At 47.4% G+C, this 16,029-nt stretch overlaps 2 protein-coding genes across 2 annotated transcripts; both read right to left on the bottom strand.

Annotated features, from left to right (window-relative positions):
- Positions 1-2,824: 2,824 nt before the first annotated feature.
- On the bottom strand, positions 2,825-4,543 carry LOC134498625 (ubiquilin-1-like). Its single transcript, XM_063304785.1, has one exon. The coding sequence runs from the start codon at positions 4,541-4,543 to the stop codon at positions 2,825-2,827; it is 1,719 nt and encodes a 572-aa protein (XP_063160855.1).
- An 8,202-nt stretch (positions 4,544-12,745) lies between these two features.
- On the bottom strand, positions 12,746-14,572 carry LOC134499352 (ubiquilin-1-like). Its single transcript, XM_063306040.1, has one exon. It carries the CDS (start codon positions 14,570-14,572, stop codon positions 12,746-12,748), a length of 1,827 nt encoding a protein of 608 aa, XP_063162110.1.
- Positions 14,573-16,029: the final 1,457 nt, after the last annotated feature.

Here is a 16,029-nt window from a genome sequence, read left to right as displayed (position 1 = left end):
GGGATGCCGTATCTCCTGCTGCCTTGTTATTAGCAATGCTTCTTAAGGCTCATTCAACCTCACTCTTCAGGATGTCTGGCTCTAGCTCACTGACCACACCGTCAAAGCTATCCCCGATATTGTTATCCTTCCTATACAGGTCTTCTGTATATTCTTGCCACCTCTTCTTGATCTCTTCTTCTTCTGTTAGGTCCTTGCCCTCTTTGTTTTTGATCATACCCATTTTGGCCTGGAATTTACCTCCGATGTTTCTAATTTGCTGGAAGAGGTCTCTTGTCCTTCCTATTCTATTGTCTTCTTCCACTTCCGTGCATTGCTTGTTTAAAAATAATTCCTTATCTCTTCTGGCTAACCTCTGGAATTTTGCATTTAATTGGGCATATCTCCCCCTATCGCTGTTTCCTTTTGCTTTCCTTCTTTCTTGGGCTACTTCTAGTGTCTCAGCAGACAGCCATTTTGCCTTCTTGGTTTTCTCTTTCTTTGGGATGTATTTTGTTGCCGCCTCCTGAACAATGTTGCGAACGTCTGTCCATGGTTCTTCTGGGACCCTATCTACTAAGTCCAGTCCCTTAAATCTGTTCTTCACCTCCACTGCATATTCCTTAGGAATATTAGTGAGCTCATATCTAGCTGATCTGTGGGTCTTCCCTAATCTCTTGAGTCTGATCCTAAATTGTGCAAGAAGAAGTTCGTGATCTGAACTAGTCAGCTCCAGGTCTTGTTTTTACCGACTGTACAGATGTCCACCACCGTTGGCTGCAAAGGATGTAGTCAATCTGATTTTGGTGTTGCCCCAGTTTAACAATGTCTTTTTCAAACTAGGGTGTGGAGAACTCCAAGTGAGGCCTGACTAATGCAGAGTGGAGTAGGGTCCTTACTTCCCACAATCTGGACTCTACATTCCTCTTGATGCTCTGCAAAATGTCATTGGCCTTCTCTGCAGCTGCCTTACACTTTTGGGACATGTTGAGCTTGTGATCCACAGGAACACCCAAGTCCTTCTCCCCCATGCTGCCCTTTAGCCAGATTTTCCCCATCCTGTACAGGTTTCTTTCATTTTTCTTACCTAGATACCTGACTTTCCATGTCTCCCTGTAAAATTTCATTCTATTTGTTTAGACTAGAAGTCCTTTTGAATTTTTCCCTGACCCACCCCTCTTCTAAAACATCTGGCCCATCACTTCCTAGTGGAGCCAGTTCTGAAATATAGCCTCACTCTGCCAATGCTTCTCACCTTCCACAATCACATTTAGAGGACCTAGAAAGGAAGCGTAGCCTTTCCTCTTCCTGCCTTGATCCTACCTCTTCCATACTTGATCGGATGAGAGGCTAAGCTCAGTCACCTGCTGAATGAAAACAAAATGGGTCTGAGGAGGCTCATGCAAAGGGGAGGTACTTCCCAGCCCAGAAATGGGCCAGCACCAGCATGGAGGACTCCCCAGAGATCACTGCAAGCCCAGGCAGCAAGGTGTGCCCCCAGCTGTCTTCAGTCTCCTGCACAATTCATTGGCCACAAGGAAGGTCCCAAGTTCAGCGGGCCACAGATAAGTTTTGTTGACATGTTTCCCACTCTGGGTTCCCATCTTTGCCCTTTATTGTCTCATCTTCTTTCTGGGCAGTCAGTGCTTGGAAGAGCAGACAGATGGATTAGCAAAACCCCTGCTTACTAGAGATGGCAATGTGGAATGAAAACTGCTGCAGAAGGAGAGAGGCTGTAAGATAACAGGAACTGCATTGCAGATTAGTAGGCATGGACCCCACAGTGTTGAAAAAGCAGTTATGCTGGCTGGGGAATTCTCGAAGTTGAGGCCCACACATCTTAAAGTTGTCAAGGTTGAGAAACACTGGCCTAGGAGTTACAGAACACTACATTATTTCAGGAATGATGGATAATTCTGTCTGCTTGTTTGTATCACTCCCAAAGAAGACTGAAATTTGTTATTTTAAATATTCTATCTTAAAATATTAATCTAAAAAACATTTTCTCCCAGAATATACGTATAGGCTTCCCTTCCAAGGACACATTTTGATGGGTTCTTTGGGATGAGAACTGTGTCACAGCTTTCAGGAAGCATGAATGTTCCTGGGTACTCTGGTGCCAGTCTGTGTATCCGGACCAGCTTATTTTGGAATTTTATAAAACCCAAATGTACTTCAGGCATTCCTTATCAGGGAAGGTTCCTTTCCAGAAGGTGGGCTCCTGATTAGATTCTGTCACAAACCACCACCCAAAAGAAAGATGTAACAGAGAAGAGACAGCCAGGAAGAGAAAGCAACAGAAATTCTTGGGAGAGACAGAGCTAAGTGGAGACAACAACCACGTTTCAGCACTTGTGGTTCAGTGTACCCTACAGCCCTCGCTGTGGCAGGGGGAAGAATGGCCCACACTATTGCCTACCCAACCTGCAGCCTTTCTCCACAGCTCCTAGCTACTTGCTCAGCTTATCTTTGTGGGCCAACATCCAACCATGGAATGACCAGCTGCCGACCACCCCTTCCCTCTGACTGAGCCCACAGTATGGGCAGATTGTCTCAGCCAAGCGGAGCCAGGAGGACTGGACACTCATCTGCACCCCAGGAAGGCCACTGAAACCAAAATGGCAATGGGAGATGGTAACATCCTCATGTTAGGAAGGGACATTGTTTGTGATGAACAATGCCAGGAACGAAGAACATTGTTTATTGTCCCCATCTCCCCATCGAGAGACAGCCAATGACCTTGGTTGACTGGTAGCCTTTCATCATTACCAGACTGACCCAAAGAGCCCTGAGCTGAGTAGGAATCTTAGAAATAAGTTCCTAGCCAAGGCGAAAAACAGCGGGACTAGGGAGGATCGGAGCCGAGTGGTACCTCCATGGATGTTTCATGGTTGTCTTCTATCTCCGTCAGCTCTTGAGAAGACATTCCTTCTCTGGGGCTTGTTTCAGGCTGGCCAGGTAGTTCCTGTAACTCCTGAGATTCAACTTCTGGAGTCTGTGAGGCTGGAGACTCTGGTACTGGTGGTTCTTCATACTGCAAGAAAGAGGTGGAGGTCTGAATCTCATGGCTGGCATTTGACATTTCGGGTAGGAGAAAGGCCTCCGTTTGGCTGCTTTCTGAAATGAAAGCCATGAGGGTCCCCTCTGATGCCTTGTCTGGACAGACATTTCCCTCTTCTGCAGCACTTCCCTGGTTGCTGATCTTGGATGTCACCTGAAGCCTAGTATCCAGGTGCCAAGGAGCCCAGGGGTCTGGCAGAGGCTTTCTGTTCTCTGTACAGGGGGGTGGAATGGGCTGATTTGAAGATGGGCTCATACCCTGTGGGGCAAAAGGATTTTCGTGCTGCTGTTGCATTGCGTTCCAGATGGGCTCTTCAATGTCCCTATACATGCTCTGCAAGATGTTATAGCCTCCAGGGAAACTTTCAATGTTACTCAGGATCCGATCACAATGTCTGTCCATTTCCTGCCTGACTTCCGGGCTTCGGATGTACCTGATTATTTCTCCCACAATCTTTGGATTGTTCAGCATGTGGCCAATGCTCACATTTTCTTTAGCGATTTGGAGTAAGGAAGGGCTGGTTTCAAGAGTCTGCCTCAGCATCCTTTCTTCAAGTTCATCCTGAGTCTCCGAACTGGAGAGGACCTTGCAGATATCAACAAACAACTGGTGGAAGGACCGTACATCATCCAGCATGTCCCCTTCAAGGCTCATGTCTGGGTCTGGTGTAAAGGGGCCCACCAGTTGTGGAAGCTTCTTATAGATGACCATCATCTTGGTTAGTCCACTGAGGCTCAACAGTCTTCCAAACTGTGGAGTCTCTTGAGCAAATTTTTTCAGCTCTGGGCTCTCTGACAAGAACTGGGCCATCTCCTTTGTGTTGGCAAGGATGTTCTGAACAAAGGCGTTCTCCAGAACCTGGGCAACCTCCCCGTTGCTAAACACCTTCTCTTTCTCAGCTTTTGACTTCACAGTGCTCAAATTGACCAGAGTGGAGACCCCCAAGATAAAGGCAACAGTTAGAGGGCTGCAGTCTCTGGAGATCAAGCTCTGAACAGTGGGGCTCTGGACAACCTGAAACATGAGCTCTGGATAATGCTGGAAGTGCTGGGGCAACTCACTAAGAATTCCCAGCAGGGTCACCAGGTCTTTCCTGATGTTTCCCAGTAAGGTTTTCAGGTTAACCACTTTGTGAGAGCCTGAAACCCTAGCAGCTGGATCAGGTGCACTACAGTCAGGTACTGCTGAGTGTGTTTGCAGGGCAGGGTTATGCCTGAGCTCTGGCCTTTTCACCACTAGGTGCACTGTGACTCCATCTTGGACGTCATGCTGAAGAAGGGTATCCTGATCTTCCAGTATTTTCCCTGCAAATATTAAAAGCATTTGCTCCTTGCTGACCAAGAAGTGGAGGGAGGCCTTCTCCTTGAGCTCTGCAGTGGTGCTGTTCTCAGCTACTTGACAGTCCTGTGTTTTTCCCGAGCTCTTCAAAGTAACCGTTATGAGTTTGGGTTCACTGGTGTTCTCCACAGGGCTGGCTCTGGGGCCATCAGTACTTTTGCTCATGGCTGGGGTACCACCACCAGTCCATTCCTAGCAAAAGGGCAGGAAAGGCAAGGGGGTCATGGATGGTCCTTGGGAGGTGCCTGGGTTCAATCTGCCTTGCCTTGCGAGAGCCCCGAGCACTCTCAGCAGGCATGCCTGGCACTGGCCAGGTTCCCCACCCAGTTGCCTACTCTTTTTTTCTGCAGGAATGCTGACCCTGACCCCCCAAATCCACTATGGCATCATGGCCATGACATCACAGTCCAGAAGTGACAGCAGTGCTTGTGAGTGTCCCTTAGGGCATTTCCTCAACCCACAAGGCCTTTTAAAGCACACTCTGCCCCCAGGACATTTAAGGGCAGGAACACCAGCAGCTCCTGATATTCATTTTGGGAAGCGATGGAGAGAAGAAATCCCGGAGGGTAACAGATAAAGCAGCCTCCATTTGGGTACGTTGGAGTCCCCCATGTGGTTATGCTGTGTACTCACAAAGGATGTTGCTGTCGTCGTCCATGTGTCCCACTTGGTTGCAGGATCTGCTTGCTTCCGTACTGCACATGCCCAGCTCTCACAGCACAGCTGTGGATGCATGATGCGATGAGGGGTTTTTCCAGCCAGACAATTGCAGAGCTGACCCTGATTAGGGTGGAGGGGGAGTAACTGAACACCAAGCTGGCTTCTGTACCTAGAGGAGGACTAGAACTGGGTCTCCCCACGCCTAATTCAGCACCTTGTTGGTCCAAACCAGCGGACCAAAGAAGGAGACTTCCTGGAAAAGGAAGGAAAGGCTTATGATTGCAGAAGTCCAGAAATATAGGAATAAGGTCAGGAAGGTGAGGTGGCAAATGAGCTAAGGCTAGCAAGACTGGCAAAATCCAGCAAGGGAGGTTTCTTCAAACAGAACAAGAAGATGACAGTGGAGGCAGTGGGCTCACTGCTTACTCCAGGTCAGTCTTCCTCAACCTTTTGACCCTGGAGAAACCCTTGAAATATTTTCCAGGCCTCGGGGAACCCCTGCCCATTCAGACTTAAATGTAGGCCAGAAGTTGCAAAATTATTATATTCGTTTCACGGGTAGGCCTATATAGATGCATTAACAGTGTTCTTACACTTAAAATAAAGAATGAAACTTGCCTTTTTCATGTGAAGTTGCCCGAATTTGAAATAATTTTTTAAAATAAGTTGTCATCTCCCAGGGAACCCTTGGTGACTTCTTGTGGAACCCTGATTGAGAAACCCTGCTCCAGGTGGAGAAATCTTGACAGATAACAAGCCAACCCCTCATAGCCTCCCAAAAAATGAAGAAGGCACTCAACTCCTCTTTAGCCTTTGTGTTTACTGTACTGTACATCCAAAGGAAACAGTGATTTCAGTAGCACAGATTGGAAACAACCTGTCATGTTCACTGTTTCAATGTGCACTGTACATCATAACGTTTCACATGCCAAGGTGCTGGCGCACGTTTCTGGTGGGAGGGAGCTGCTGTGAAACCTTGTACCAAGCTCTGTATCTGTGTTCATTACAATGGAATGTGTTTGGGTTATGTTTTCTGTTCAAGGACTTTTCCTGCAGACCATCAGAAGCCATTAGGAGCACCTGGGATTGTGAACTTGGGAAGATTCTACGGGGGGAGGGATCTCATTTGCACCAAGGGTTTTTAGTTTGCATTTGGTGTGCTTTTATCATTCTCAGCTTTCTTTGTGATCCTGCATACTATTCTTTAATAAATCAGATATCTTTGAATTCCTGCTCATGAGTCTGATAGTATTTTAGAACAGGCATTCATTACACAACCAGGGCAGGGGAGGGTGCAGATCAAAGGTCTCCTAGTCAAAGGTCTCCTAGCTACTTTGAATGCCTTCAGGCCCCCAGATCTCCTGATAAAATGCATCCTAGAATACTGAAGGTACTAGCAGGACTGCTGTCAAGTCCTCTGTCAATTACCTCTGAAGAGTCTTGAAGAACCGGGGAGATGCCAGAGGACTGGAGAAGAGCCAGTGTGGTCCCCCTCCTCAAGAAAGAAAAAAAGGGGGATCCCAGTAACTGCCAACTAGTCAGCCTACACTGATCCCAGGAAAGATAATAAAGCCAGCCATCTCCAAGCACTTCGAAGACTGTCAATATTGCTAAGAGCCAGCAAGGCTTTGTCAAAAATATGCCCTGTGAGACAAATCTCATCTTCTTCTTTGGCTAGATAACTGGTCTAGTGGACAAGGGAAAGGCTGTAGATATAATCTACCATGATTTCAACAAAGCTTTTAACAAAATTCCAACATGACGTTCCCATGGTTTGCATGGCCCTACAGTGAGGGGTCAACAAATGGCTGCCAAGCCACCCTCAGAGAGTTGGCACTTGTGGCTCTACACTGAGTTGAAGAACAGCAGGAACCAGTGGGGTCCCACAGGGATGTCAATTGGGGCCCATATTATTTAACATTTTTAATGACCTAGATAATGGGGTTGAAGGGCTTCTTGACAGATTTGTGGATGACGCAAAATCATGAAGTCTGGCCAGACACCCAGGATCATCAAAGGAGATTATGGTTTGAACTGGAGAGGCTGGCCAAGAGGAAATAGATGTCTTTCAACAGGGAGAAATATAAGTTATTACATTACATTTAGGGAGGAAAGATACAGGGCCACATATACATATACATATACACATATATATTTGGAATATCCTACTCCCAGAAGTGAGATTGGCTCCCTCCCTCCCAGACTTTAGGAAACAGCTAAAGCCCTGGTTCTGTAATTATGCCTGGGGCGGGAGGGAGAGTAGCCATTCTTGGGGATGGTTAGTTTCTTAGCAGGACCCAGCTCTGCCTGCAAATCATAAAGAACTTCCAGCCATCGAGGTTTTTATTATATTTATTGTATTATGTATTATAGTGTTTTATAGTTTTATATTTTTATTTATGTTTTATTGTAAACCGCCCAGAGTCCCTTTTGGGAGATGGGTGGTGATAAATTTGATTAATAAATAAATCAATAAATATACATACAAGATGAGGCTTCATGGCTTGGAAGCATTACATCAGAGAAGGACTTCCACAGCCTTTCACATCAAGCTGCACGTGAATCAGCTGTGTGAGACAGTTTCTAGAAGAACATGCCTACCTGTTCCTATTAATGGCAGTAGCCACTCACTTTATAACCACAAATCCTAAAATCCTTTGGTATCTAGCCTGATCCAAACAGATGGCAGAGTTCCCTGCAGGAACTTGTCATTCAGAGGGTCCTCCTTTAGGAAAAGAGATTGCCATCCATCAGCAGCCAAAAATCACAGCCCTTTTTACCTTCCCATTCCCTGCTCCTCCTTCCCTCCCATTTGTGACCATCCATGCATTTCCAGCAACTAGCCTCTATTTGGATTGAAAGGATCTTCACCAATGCTTCCACTGACCTGAGTCCATTCCTTGAGCTTGCTCTTGCTACGACACTATACATTTATTTGGACAGTTTAAAAAAACCACCAAACCAGCCCAGGAGTGCTATGAGTTCATTTTCCTGTTAAATGAGATTTAAATATATTTCATCTCTTGAGAACAGATGAGATGGCACCCCGGACATTTCTCATGGCTTGGAAGTTGAGTGTGCCTATACGTAAGCAGGAAGAACTGTGCCACCACGACATTAGGCCCACTGTGCACAGATCCTCACATTTCCAAAAAACTGTTGCAGAGCAGGAACAGATGGTCCAGTAGAGAAAAAGTCTCAAAGAGAGGAAAAGAGATCCAGTGTGTAGAGCTTGGAAGGAAAGTAAGAGATTATATTGACACTTAGGAAGATTCTAGACGGGTGTTTCTCAACCTTGGCAGCTTGAAGATGTGTGGACTTCAACTCCCAGAATTCCCCAGCCAGCCATGCTGGCTAGGGAATTCTGGGAGTTGAAGTCCACACATCTTCAAGCTGCCAAGGTTGAGAAACACTGGTCTAGACAGATCATTGAGAGATTGTTCTGTAATAATCTTGAAAACACGGCAGTATTTACCAGCCTTACCAAACTAACCTTAAGTTCGGGCAACTTCCTTCCGCAAGTGGGTGACCGCTAGCCCTGCTATGACATAACATCATCTTAATGTGACTTGGAGCATATGTGCATAAACGAGTACATGCTTTTTTTCTTCCCAGCAGCAGAGGGAAAGACTGGCACATGGTTTCTGCTCTCACAAAAGCTCCATGTGTTGTTCAGGAAGCCACGTCATTTCGGATCTGCTTCTGTGGAGGAAGAACCTGCATGCTCAAGCACTGTGAGAGCTGCCATGGAGTGTGAGAGATCAGGAGACCGCATGATTCAGTCACTTGTCCCAAAGGAAGGATCAAGCCCCCTGGCCTCTTCCCATAGAGAAGGTCTCAAACAGGGATCTCAAGTAGCCCAGACAAAACAACAAAATCCAGGGGATTTAAGCAAGGAAGGCCCACCCCTTGCCCTTTGTGGAAGAGTCAGGGCGGGTGGGAGGGACATGCTCCCTCCTGAGCCATTCCAAAGAGATCTACCCACAAAGCCCTGAAAAAGGAAGGTGGGGTGGGGTGAGGTGAGGACTCTTTAATTCATGTTCTCACCCCTGTTGTGGCAGGCCTTTTGAGGCCATGAACCTCAGATCCAGGTGCAGGAAGCAAAGGGAGGAGGTTGCTCCCCTCAAGCACCACATGAGGCCCACTCAGGGGCCAGTGAGCCAGGGGCCACCACTACAGAGGAAGCCCCTCTTCCCTTTCTCTGGGCAAGGACATACTGTACATCCCAGTCAGGCTATTCCCTTTCAGAAGAGCAGAGAGCAGGAGTAAGAAGCAGGAGGTCAAAGAAATTAAAAGCATGACATAAGAAGAAGAAATATAGATAAATCTTGTCTACACCCCCACCATTCATTATACCTCTCCAATTTAAACTTTTCCGCCTCTCTTTCTGAGGATCTCATTGACTCCATCCAACGATGACTTCCTCCGTCTTCTCCTTCTCCTCCTCGACCACTTCACTCTCCCTTCCTCTGTTTCTCTGGCCATGTGACCTTCATTTATTCCCTTCAGGATCAAAGCAACTCGAACTCCTCCTCTCAGACCAGTCACCCACTCTGTATCCATTCTGTAATCCTTCTGCACCCACCCATTCTTGGGCCTCCCTCCTCTCCTTAGATTCTCCACTCGTAGTATCTCCAACTTACTTTCATAGTTCTCTGGACCTACTCAACGCTCACTTCCATCTCACAAAGGGGGTGGGAAATGCTCTTAGGCACGGCTTTCATTTCCCGCGACCTTTCTACCAGTATCTCCCCATCTTAAAATTCCTCCATCCATTTCCCATCTTTACTAAACGTTTCACCAAAGCATGCACATCCATCTACCTGTTCCAGTTTTTCATTCTTTAGCTATAGCTTGTAATGATTCACTCCATTTTCCCTATCAATACAACTACTTTGGTTCAGATCCAGGTTCCTAGTTGCATCTTACTATCAATCTAATAGATGCAACTGGCTGCAAATCATTTCAGTTCTCTCTAACAATACAGCACCACCTGCATACAAATGTATATAAACACACACACACACATTTTGAAGTCCACACCAACCACACTTCTAATGTGTGTGCCCCCAGTGTGGAATCAGCCCCTTCCCTCCTGGCTTTTAGGCGACTGATGAAAACATGGTTGTTCCACCAAGCTGGATTGTTGTAATTGCCTCTTGGTTGCGAGATTGGGTACCTTTGTTATTGTCCAGGCTTTATTCGTGACTCCCAGTTCCATAGGGATATTTCTAGCTGTTGTCTTTGTTGCATATTTTTTAATCATAGAAGAATTACAGACGCTTGGGTTTTTAAAAAGACACCTCACAGGAAAAAAGGTGGGGGCTGCTTCTTTGAGGGGGCCTTTGGTGCCTGGCTGGCTGGGTCCTATTCTCAGGGACCAAAGGCTGTGTCCTTGCAAGGCCAAGAAGCTCCTGATTGGTTGATGTACACAGGACAGAATATATTAATGATGTACGCCAGCTTCTTGCCGTTCAGTCTCTGTCAGTCTCTGTTGTTAGTTAGCTAGCTGGTTAATCCGTTTATTGTTTTACTTCTAAGTCATGTTTTTTATTTAATACAATCTTTTATAAAGAAATGCCTAGTCTCTCATTCTTATTTACTTCTGCTGCATTAGAGCAACCTGCTAACAGTTTTGACATGTTTGTGTGATTCTAATCCCAGTCACCTGCTGGGGAGTTGTATGCCAGTCAGTTGGCAGATTGGAGCAGTCTATCAGTAGTGGGAAGGAAGGAAGGAAGGAAGGAAGGAAGGAAGGAAGGAAGGAAGGAAGGAAGGAAGGAAGGAAGGAAGGAAGGAAGGAAGGAAGGAAGGAAGGAAGGAAGGAAGGAAGGAAGTCACAAGAAGCCCTCCTGATTTAAAAATACATTGAACAACCCAGGGGTGTCTCGTATCCTTGCTTTACCCTCTGCTCAGAGTTGAACCATTTGCTAAGCATTCAATTATTCTTATGCAACTCACCTTCAGCTCCAACTTCATACAAACTTTTCACAATTCAGACCCATCCATTTCAGTACAGGTAGTGCTCGCTTAACGACTGTTCATTTAGTTTAACATATCACTGTCATTCCCATATAAATGCCCAAGACACTCTTTCCCCCACTTCAGCTTCTTCCCAATTCATTTTGTCATTTTTATTTTCAATTCTCTTTGCTCACATCCAAAAGAACTTTTCATTTTCATCAAATTCCCTCTGCATTTTCTTGCCTGTTTTAATCTTTATCTGCTCCTTGCACTCCTTGACAATTTTCTTTGTAACTAGCTTTTTCTCTCTACAACATTGCACAACAGTTCCATCCTCATTTCTGGAGGAATTATTCTCTTTTGCACACTTTTTTCTCATCCACAGCATCACTATGACGCACTATGTAGCACTAATGCATCCTGCTAGAGTGTAGCTCTGCACACTTCGGTGGCACTGTGAAGCTTAACTCTTTTCACACAGTCCAAGCAGCCTCCACATCCTTCTTCCTTTCATCCACTTCCAATTCATTCCCTCAGGAAATTAATCTATCTAGTAGCACTTTTGCATGCAGGACTCTGTGTTCTGCTCCTGCCGTGTTCTACTTTCCTCTTGGAGAAGCAGGCAAGGCACAACCAAGGACCAGAAAGATTGTGGGGTGGAGGGCAGCTGTGACTTTCACCCTCCAGTTCAGGCCCGAGGCTGGGAATGGGCAGGCTCATGGACCTGGACTCTTCCCAAAGAGGACACAATGGAGGAAGACTGTGCTCTCAGCCTGAGCAATCAGCCAGAGGAAGCCCCTCCCTCCCTCCAGAGCAGCTGTTCAGCAGGGAGCACCAATCTTTGGGGTGTGGTGGTTGGCCCATTTGGAATTTGGCGAATATATTATGGCTGCATTTCACAAAATAGCTGCCATGGAAGTCAACCAGGCACAACATATGCACTTCCTTGCCAGCCAACTGGTAAGACTAATGGAAAAGTAGCTTTTCCGAGACCTTAAGAGGGGGATCTGGCCTCCAGAACACAAAACCATTCTTTGGAACCCAGTTTTCTGCTCCCCCAGATGACACTCAGAGACAAATGTCTTGGGCAAGAAACTGAAAAAAGGATGAGGTTGGAGCTGAGCCCAACACATCAAAATGTGCGCTTGCCCTCACAAAAGGCAATGCTCCCCGAAACACATCCACACACATCCACACAAGTATCACAAAGACATGCCATGCCTACAAAATTCTGGTGAAAACTCAAGCAAAATATAGAGCAAGCCAAAGAGATTGATTAATCAGGATGTCAAGAAGGAGACACCCACCCTTGCTACTGCACCCTCGTTACTTTTCTGCACTGTTTGTCTCGGGGGTGAGGGATGCTTCTGGACAAAGCCAGGGGCTGCAGCTCCCTGCCGGTCCTGAGGTGTTCTTGGGAGGGAACCATGACAGCCAGAGGCTGTCCCTTGGCTTTGCAGCAAGCAAACTTCCACCTTAAAATGCTGCTTTCCAAAAATTAAAAACCTGGAGGGGCAAGGAGGTGGCCGTTGCCTCTTGGTACACTGGTGGTTGCGGGCTCCACTTTGGGAGGCTGAATGGAGCAGCGCAGCTGTGCCTTTCCCAGCCTGGCCAGGAGAGCCATGCTCACTGCCCAGGATTTCAGCCGGGGGAAAGGAGCACTAAGGCACGGCACTGTTTATATCCACCATGCTGACTTTAGTGTGTCAGAGGACCCTACAAGAGGCAAAGGTAAATCTGTTGCTAGGATGCACGAGAGTTTGATAGCTTTTCGATTGCCAAACCGATATCTCCTTCTGTGTCCATTAGAGCCTGCAAGTTCACTTCCTGGTTGGGGAAGCCCATTGCTCTGAGCTGCTCCAACTGGTTCTGGTAAAGGGCCTCTGGAGCTTGCTGTTCCATGTCTTCCTCCTCCTCCTCCTCCTCCTCCTCCTCCTCCTCCTCCTCCTCTTCCTCCTTTTCTTCATCGTCTGCTTTGGATGCATTGCTCTCCAGCTCCAGGCTTTCTTCAGCTGAGATGAGGCTCTCTGCTTCAGAAGATGGGCTTTCTCCCTCATCGGAGTCTTCCATGCTTTCTAGTTCAACATCTGGGTCTGCCAAAGCTTGCAGGAAATCTGGGACTTCTCTGGTGAGAGTCAGCAGGCTCATCTGCAACTGGAGAAGAGCCTGAACTGCCCGGGGGTTGGTCAGCAGCATGGCAGACTCGGACCTGGCTAGTTTGGAAGGGAGGTGCTGTGCCCACCCTTGCGGTGGAGGAGCTTCATTTCTCATGGGGGAGTTGCAATGACCGAGGAACAACTGAGTGGGGCCATCAGGCTTAGCGAGCGCATTGGAGATGTTCTGCATGAATTCCAGGTTGTCCGTGAGCTGATGCACCATGTTCTGGATGCTTTCAGACTTGCTAAGCCCTGGGCGAACTCCAGGACCTAAGGCAAGCAGGATGTAACCTTGCTCAGCACCGTTACTGGCACTGCTGATGTCACCGTTACATATATTGTCACCGCCACTGCTATTCGACTGGGGTGCCCAGGGGTTTGGCAGAGGTTCCCTGTTCTCTGTCCGGGACAGGGGGCTGATCCCCCCAGTGGAAGGTTTGGTGTCAGAGAGAGCAAACGAATTGCCCTGGAACTGTGCCTGCACCGCATTCAGCATTGGTGCCTCGATGTCGTTGTACAGCTGTTGCAAGGCGTTGTACCCTCCTGGGGTGCTCTCCAGGTTGCTCAGGGCCCGGTCGTGGTTCCTGATGATCTCGTCCATCACAGCTGGGCTAGTGGCCACGTCAATCATTTCTCGCAGGAATTCAGAGTTGTTGAGAATGTGGTTGATCTCTGGATTCTGTTCAGCCAGTTGCTGCATCTGAGGCACAGACATGATCATCTGCCTGACCTGTTCAGTGTCCCCAAAGAGGTTCTGCACAAAGGGGTGCTGCATCACTTCACTGATAAGCTCCTGCCGGGTCACATCCTGCTCCTGGGCTTCACCAACAAAGTCAGAAACATCTGGGGCATTCAAGCCCAGAACGTTCATGCCGGTGACACCAACGAGGAAGCCCAAGAGAAGGGGATTGTTGTTCAATGCAGAGGCATCCAGGTTCAGAGTGACCATCTGGAGTAAAAGGTTCTCCATGGTCTGGGCCACGAGTTCATGGCAGGAGGCCATCAGGTCTTCAGGTTGGCTGCTCCAATCTGAAAGTTCTAGACTGTGTTCCGAGGAGATTTCTCGAGTTGCTGGCATTTGCAGGAAGGTGATGGGTGCAGCTGGATTGCCCATGGGTGGCACTGGATTCCCTGAGGGCTTCCTCTGAGACTTGATGAAGAGATGGACTTTGGACCCATCACTGATCTTACGCTGCCCCAGTGTATCCTGGTCACTGAGAATCTCACCAGCAAAGATCAGGGACAGCTGCTCAGGGGGGGTCTTGAAACGGTCAGCAATCAGCTTCTTGAACTCCTGGACGAGGGTGCTGTCCACCACCTCAAATTGCTCCTTGCGCTTGAGGGTCTTGACAGTCACTTTGATGACCCGGGTTCTGTGGTTAGCAGCCCCAGGGTTTTTTTTGCTCTCAGACATGGTTGCTCAAAGGCTGCTGTTATGATCTGGATGGTGACGAAGGACCTTGTGAAAAGAGCAGAGGTTCAGGGAGAAAGAGGAGGAAAGCAGGAAGTCTCTTTCCAGTGTGGTGGTGGTGCTTGTGAGGAGGTGGGAAGGGGCCAGTGGTCTCCTGCCCCCTTTTGTCTCAGCACCAACCAAGGCCAGAGCACACATACCAGCGAGATGTTGCCCTTCTCTTCCACTTGCTCACAACCTGGCAGGTTCCTTCATTTTCCTCTTCTCCCCTCTGCTGCTGCCCTTGAGCACTTCCTCTCCCTGAACTTGGCTGGACTGTGATATCACTGCTGACATCACAGAGGACTATGACATGGCTGGTGGGCTACACCTCCATGGGTTTTCCCCTCATGAAGTTTGGCCATCGCCCTCCACCCATTCAGGCCCATCCAGTCCCTGCTTCTCAAGCACTTTGCTCCTCCAACCTTGCACCACTCAGAGCCCTGATCTCACAGATTCACGGATGACTTATGGAAAGGTGTCACCGGCCTCTATATTCACTCATAATTCTGGAAGCGTCCTAAGAAACACGTTGAGGAAACTTTTGCTGTTCTTGAAAATCCAAATAGAGGGGGCAGAAAACACCTAAAGATAGGTTGCAACTTCTTGGTTCTTGCTGAGGCCTCTTTCCAACTACACGTGGTCCTTTGACTCCAGAGTGAGCACCTTCTCTGAGAAACAGAAGAGACAGGAAAGAAACTAGACCTGGTTGAGTTTTCTTTTCAATTCCACACATGGATACCACTTATATGGGCTGCATACTGAACTCCTGGGTGGAGGAAACTCATAAGCCAAAAGCAGAGGAAGCAGAAGGGACTAGAGAAGCCTTTTGTCAAAAGCAAAGCTTGCTTCTTGGAGTGAAAGTATATTTTTGTCATATATTTGGAAAAACAGAATTATCCTTCTATCAAGCATTCATAAAATGATGTTAAACTTTTTTAAAAAGTGGTATGGAACCAGAGAGAGAGAGAGTGAGAGAGAGAGAGAGACTGGACTTGATGGGAAGGGGGACTAGCAAAGAGAAAATGACACATTTATTTCACTGAGGATAAATTTTCTATTTACTTTTTCATTATCAAAACAAATTGAAAGGCAGATTGAATTTATAAAGGCAAACAGCACCTGGAAGTTCAGTGAAGCTCACAGTTAATGCCAGCCCTGAAATATCCTGCCTGGAAATGGGGTTAGAAAAATGGTACTGCTTCTGTGGCCGTAAGATGTCTGGGGGGCGGGGGGGGGGTTGGTTGGCTGTGCCAGCTGGGGAATTCTGGGCGTTGAAGTCCACACATCTTCAAGCTGCCGAAGTTGAGAAGCATTGGCTGAGGCTGAGCAGTGGGGAAGTAGAGTGAAGCCAACTAAGGCACTGAGAAGCGTTTCTGCAACTGTTAGACTGCGGTGAAATAAAGAGGAATTGGGGAAAA

The sequence above is a fragment of the Candoia aspera genome, chromosome 5 (assembly GCF_035149785.1).
Source record: "Candoia aspera isolate rCanAsp1 chromosome 5, rCanAsp1.hap2, whole genome shotgun sequence".
NCBI lineage: Eukaryota > Metazoa > Chordata > Lepidosauria > Squamata > Boidae > Candoia > Candoia aspera.
The sequence above is the reverse complement of the archived record's forward strand: the minus strand, read 5'-3'. Positions and strand labels throughout refer to the sequence as shown.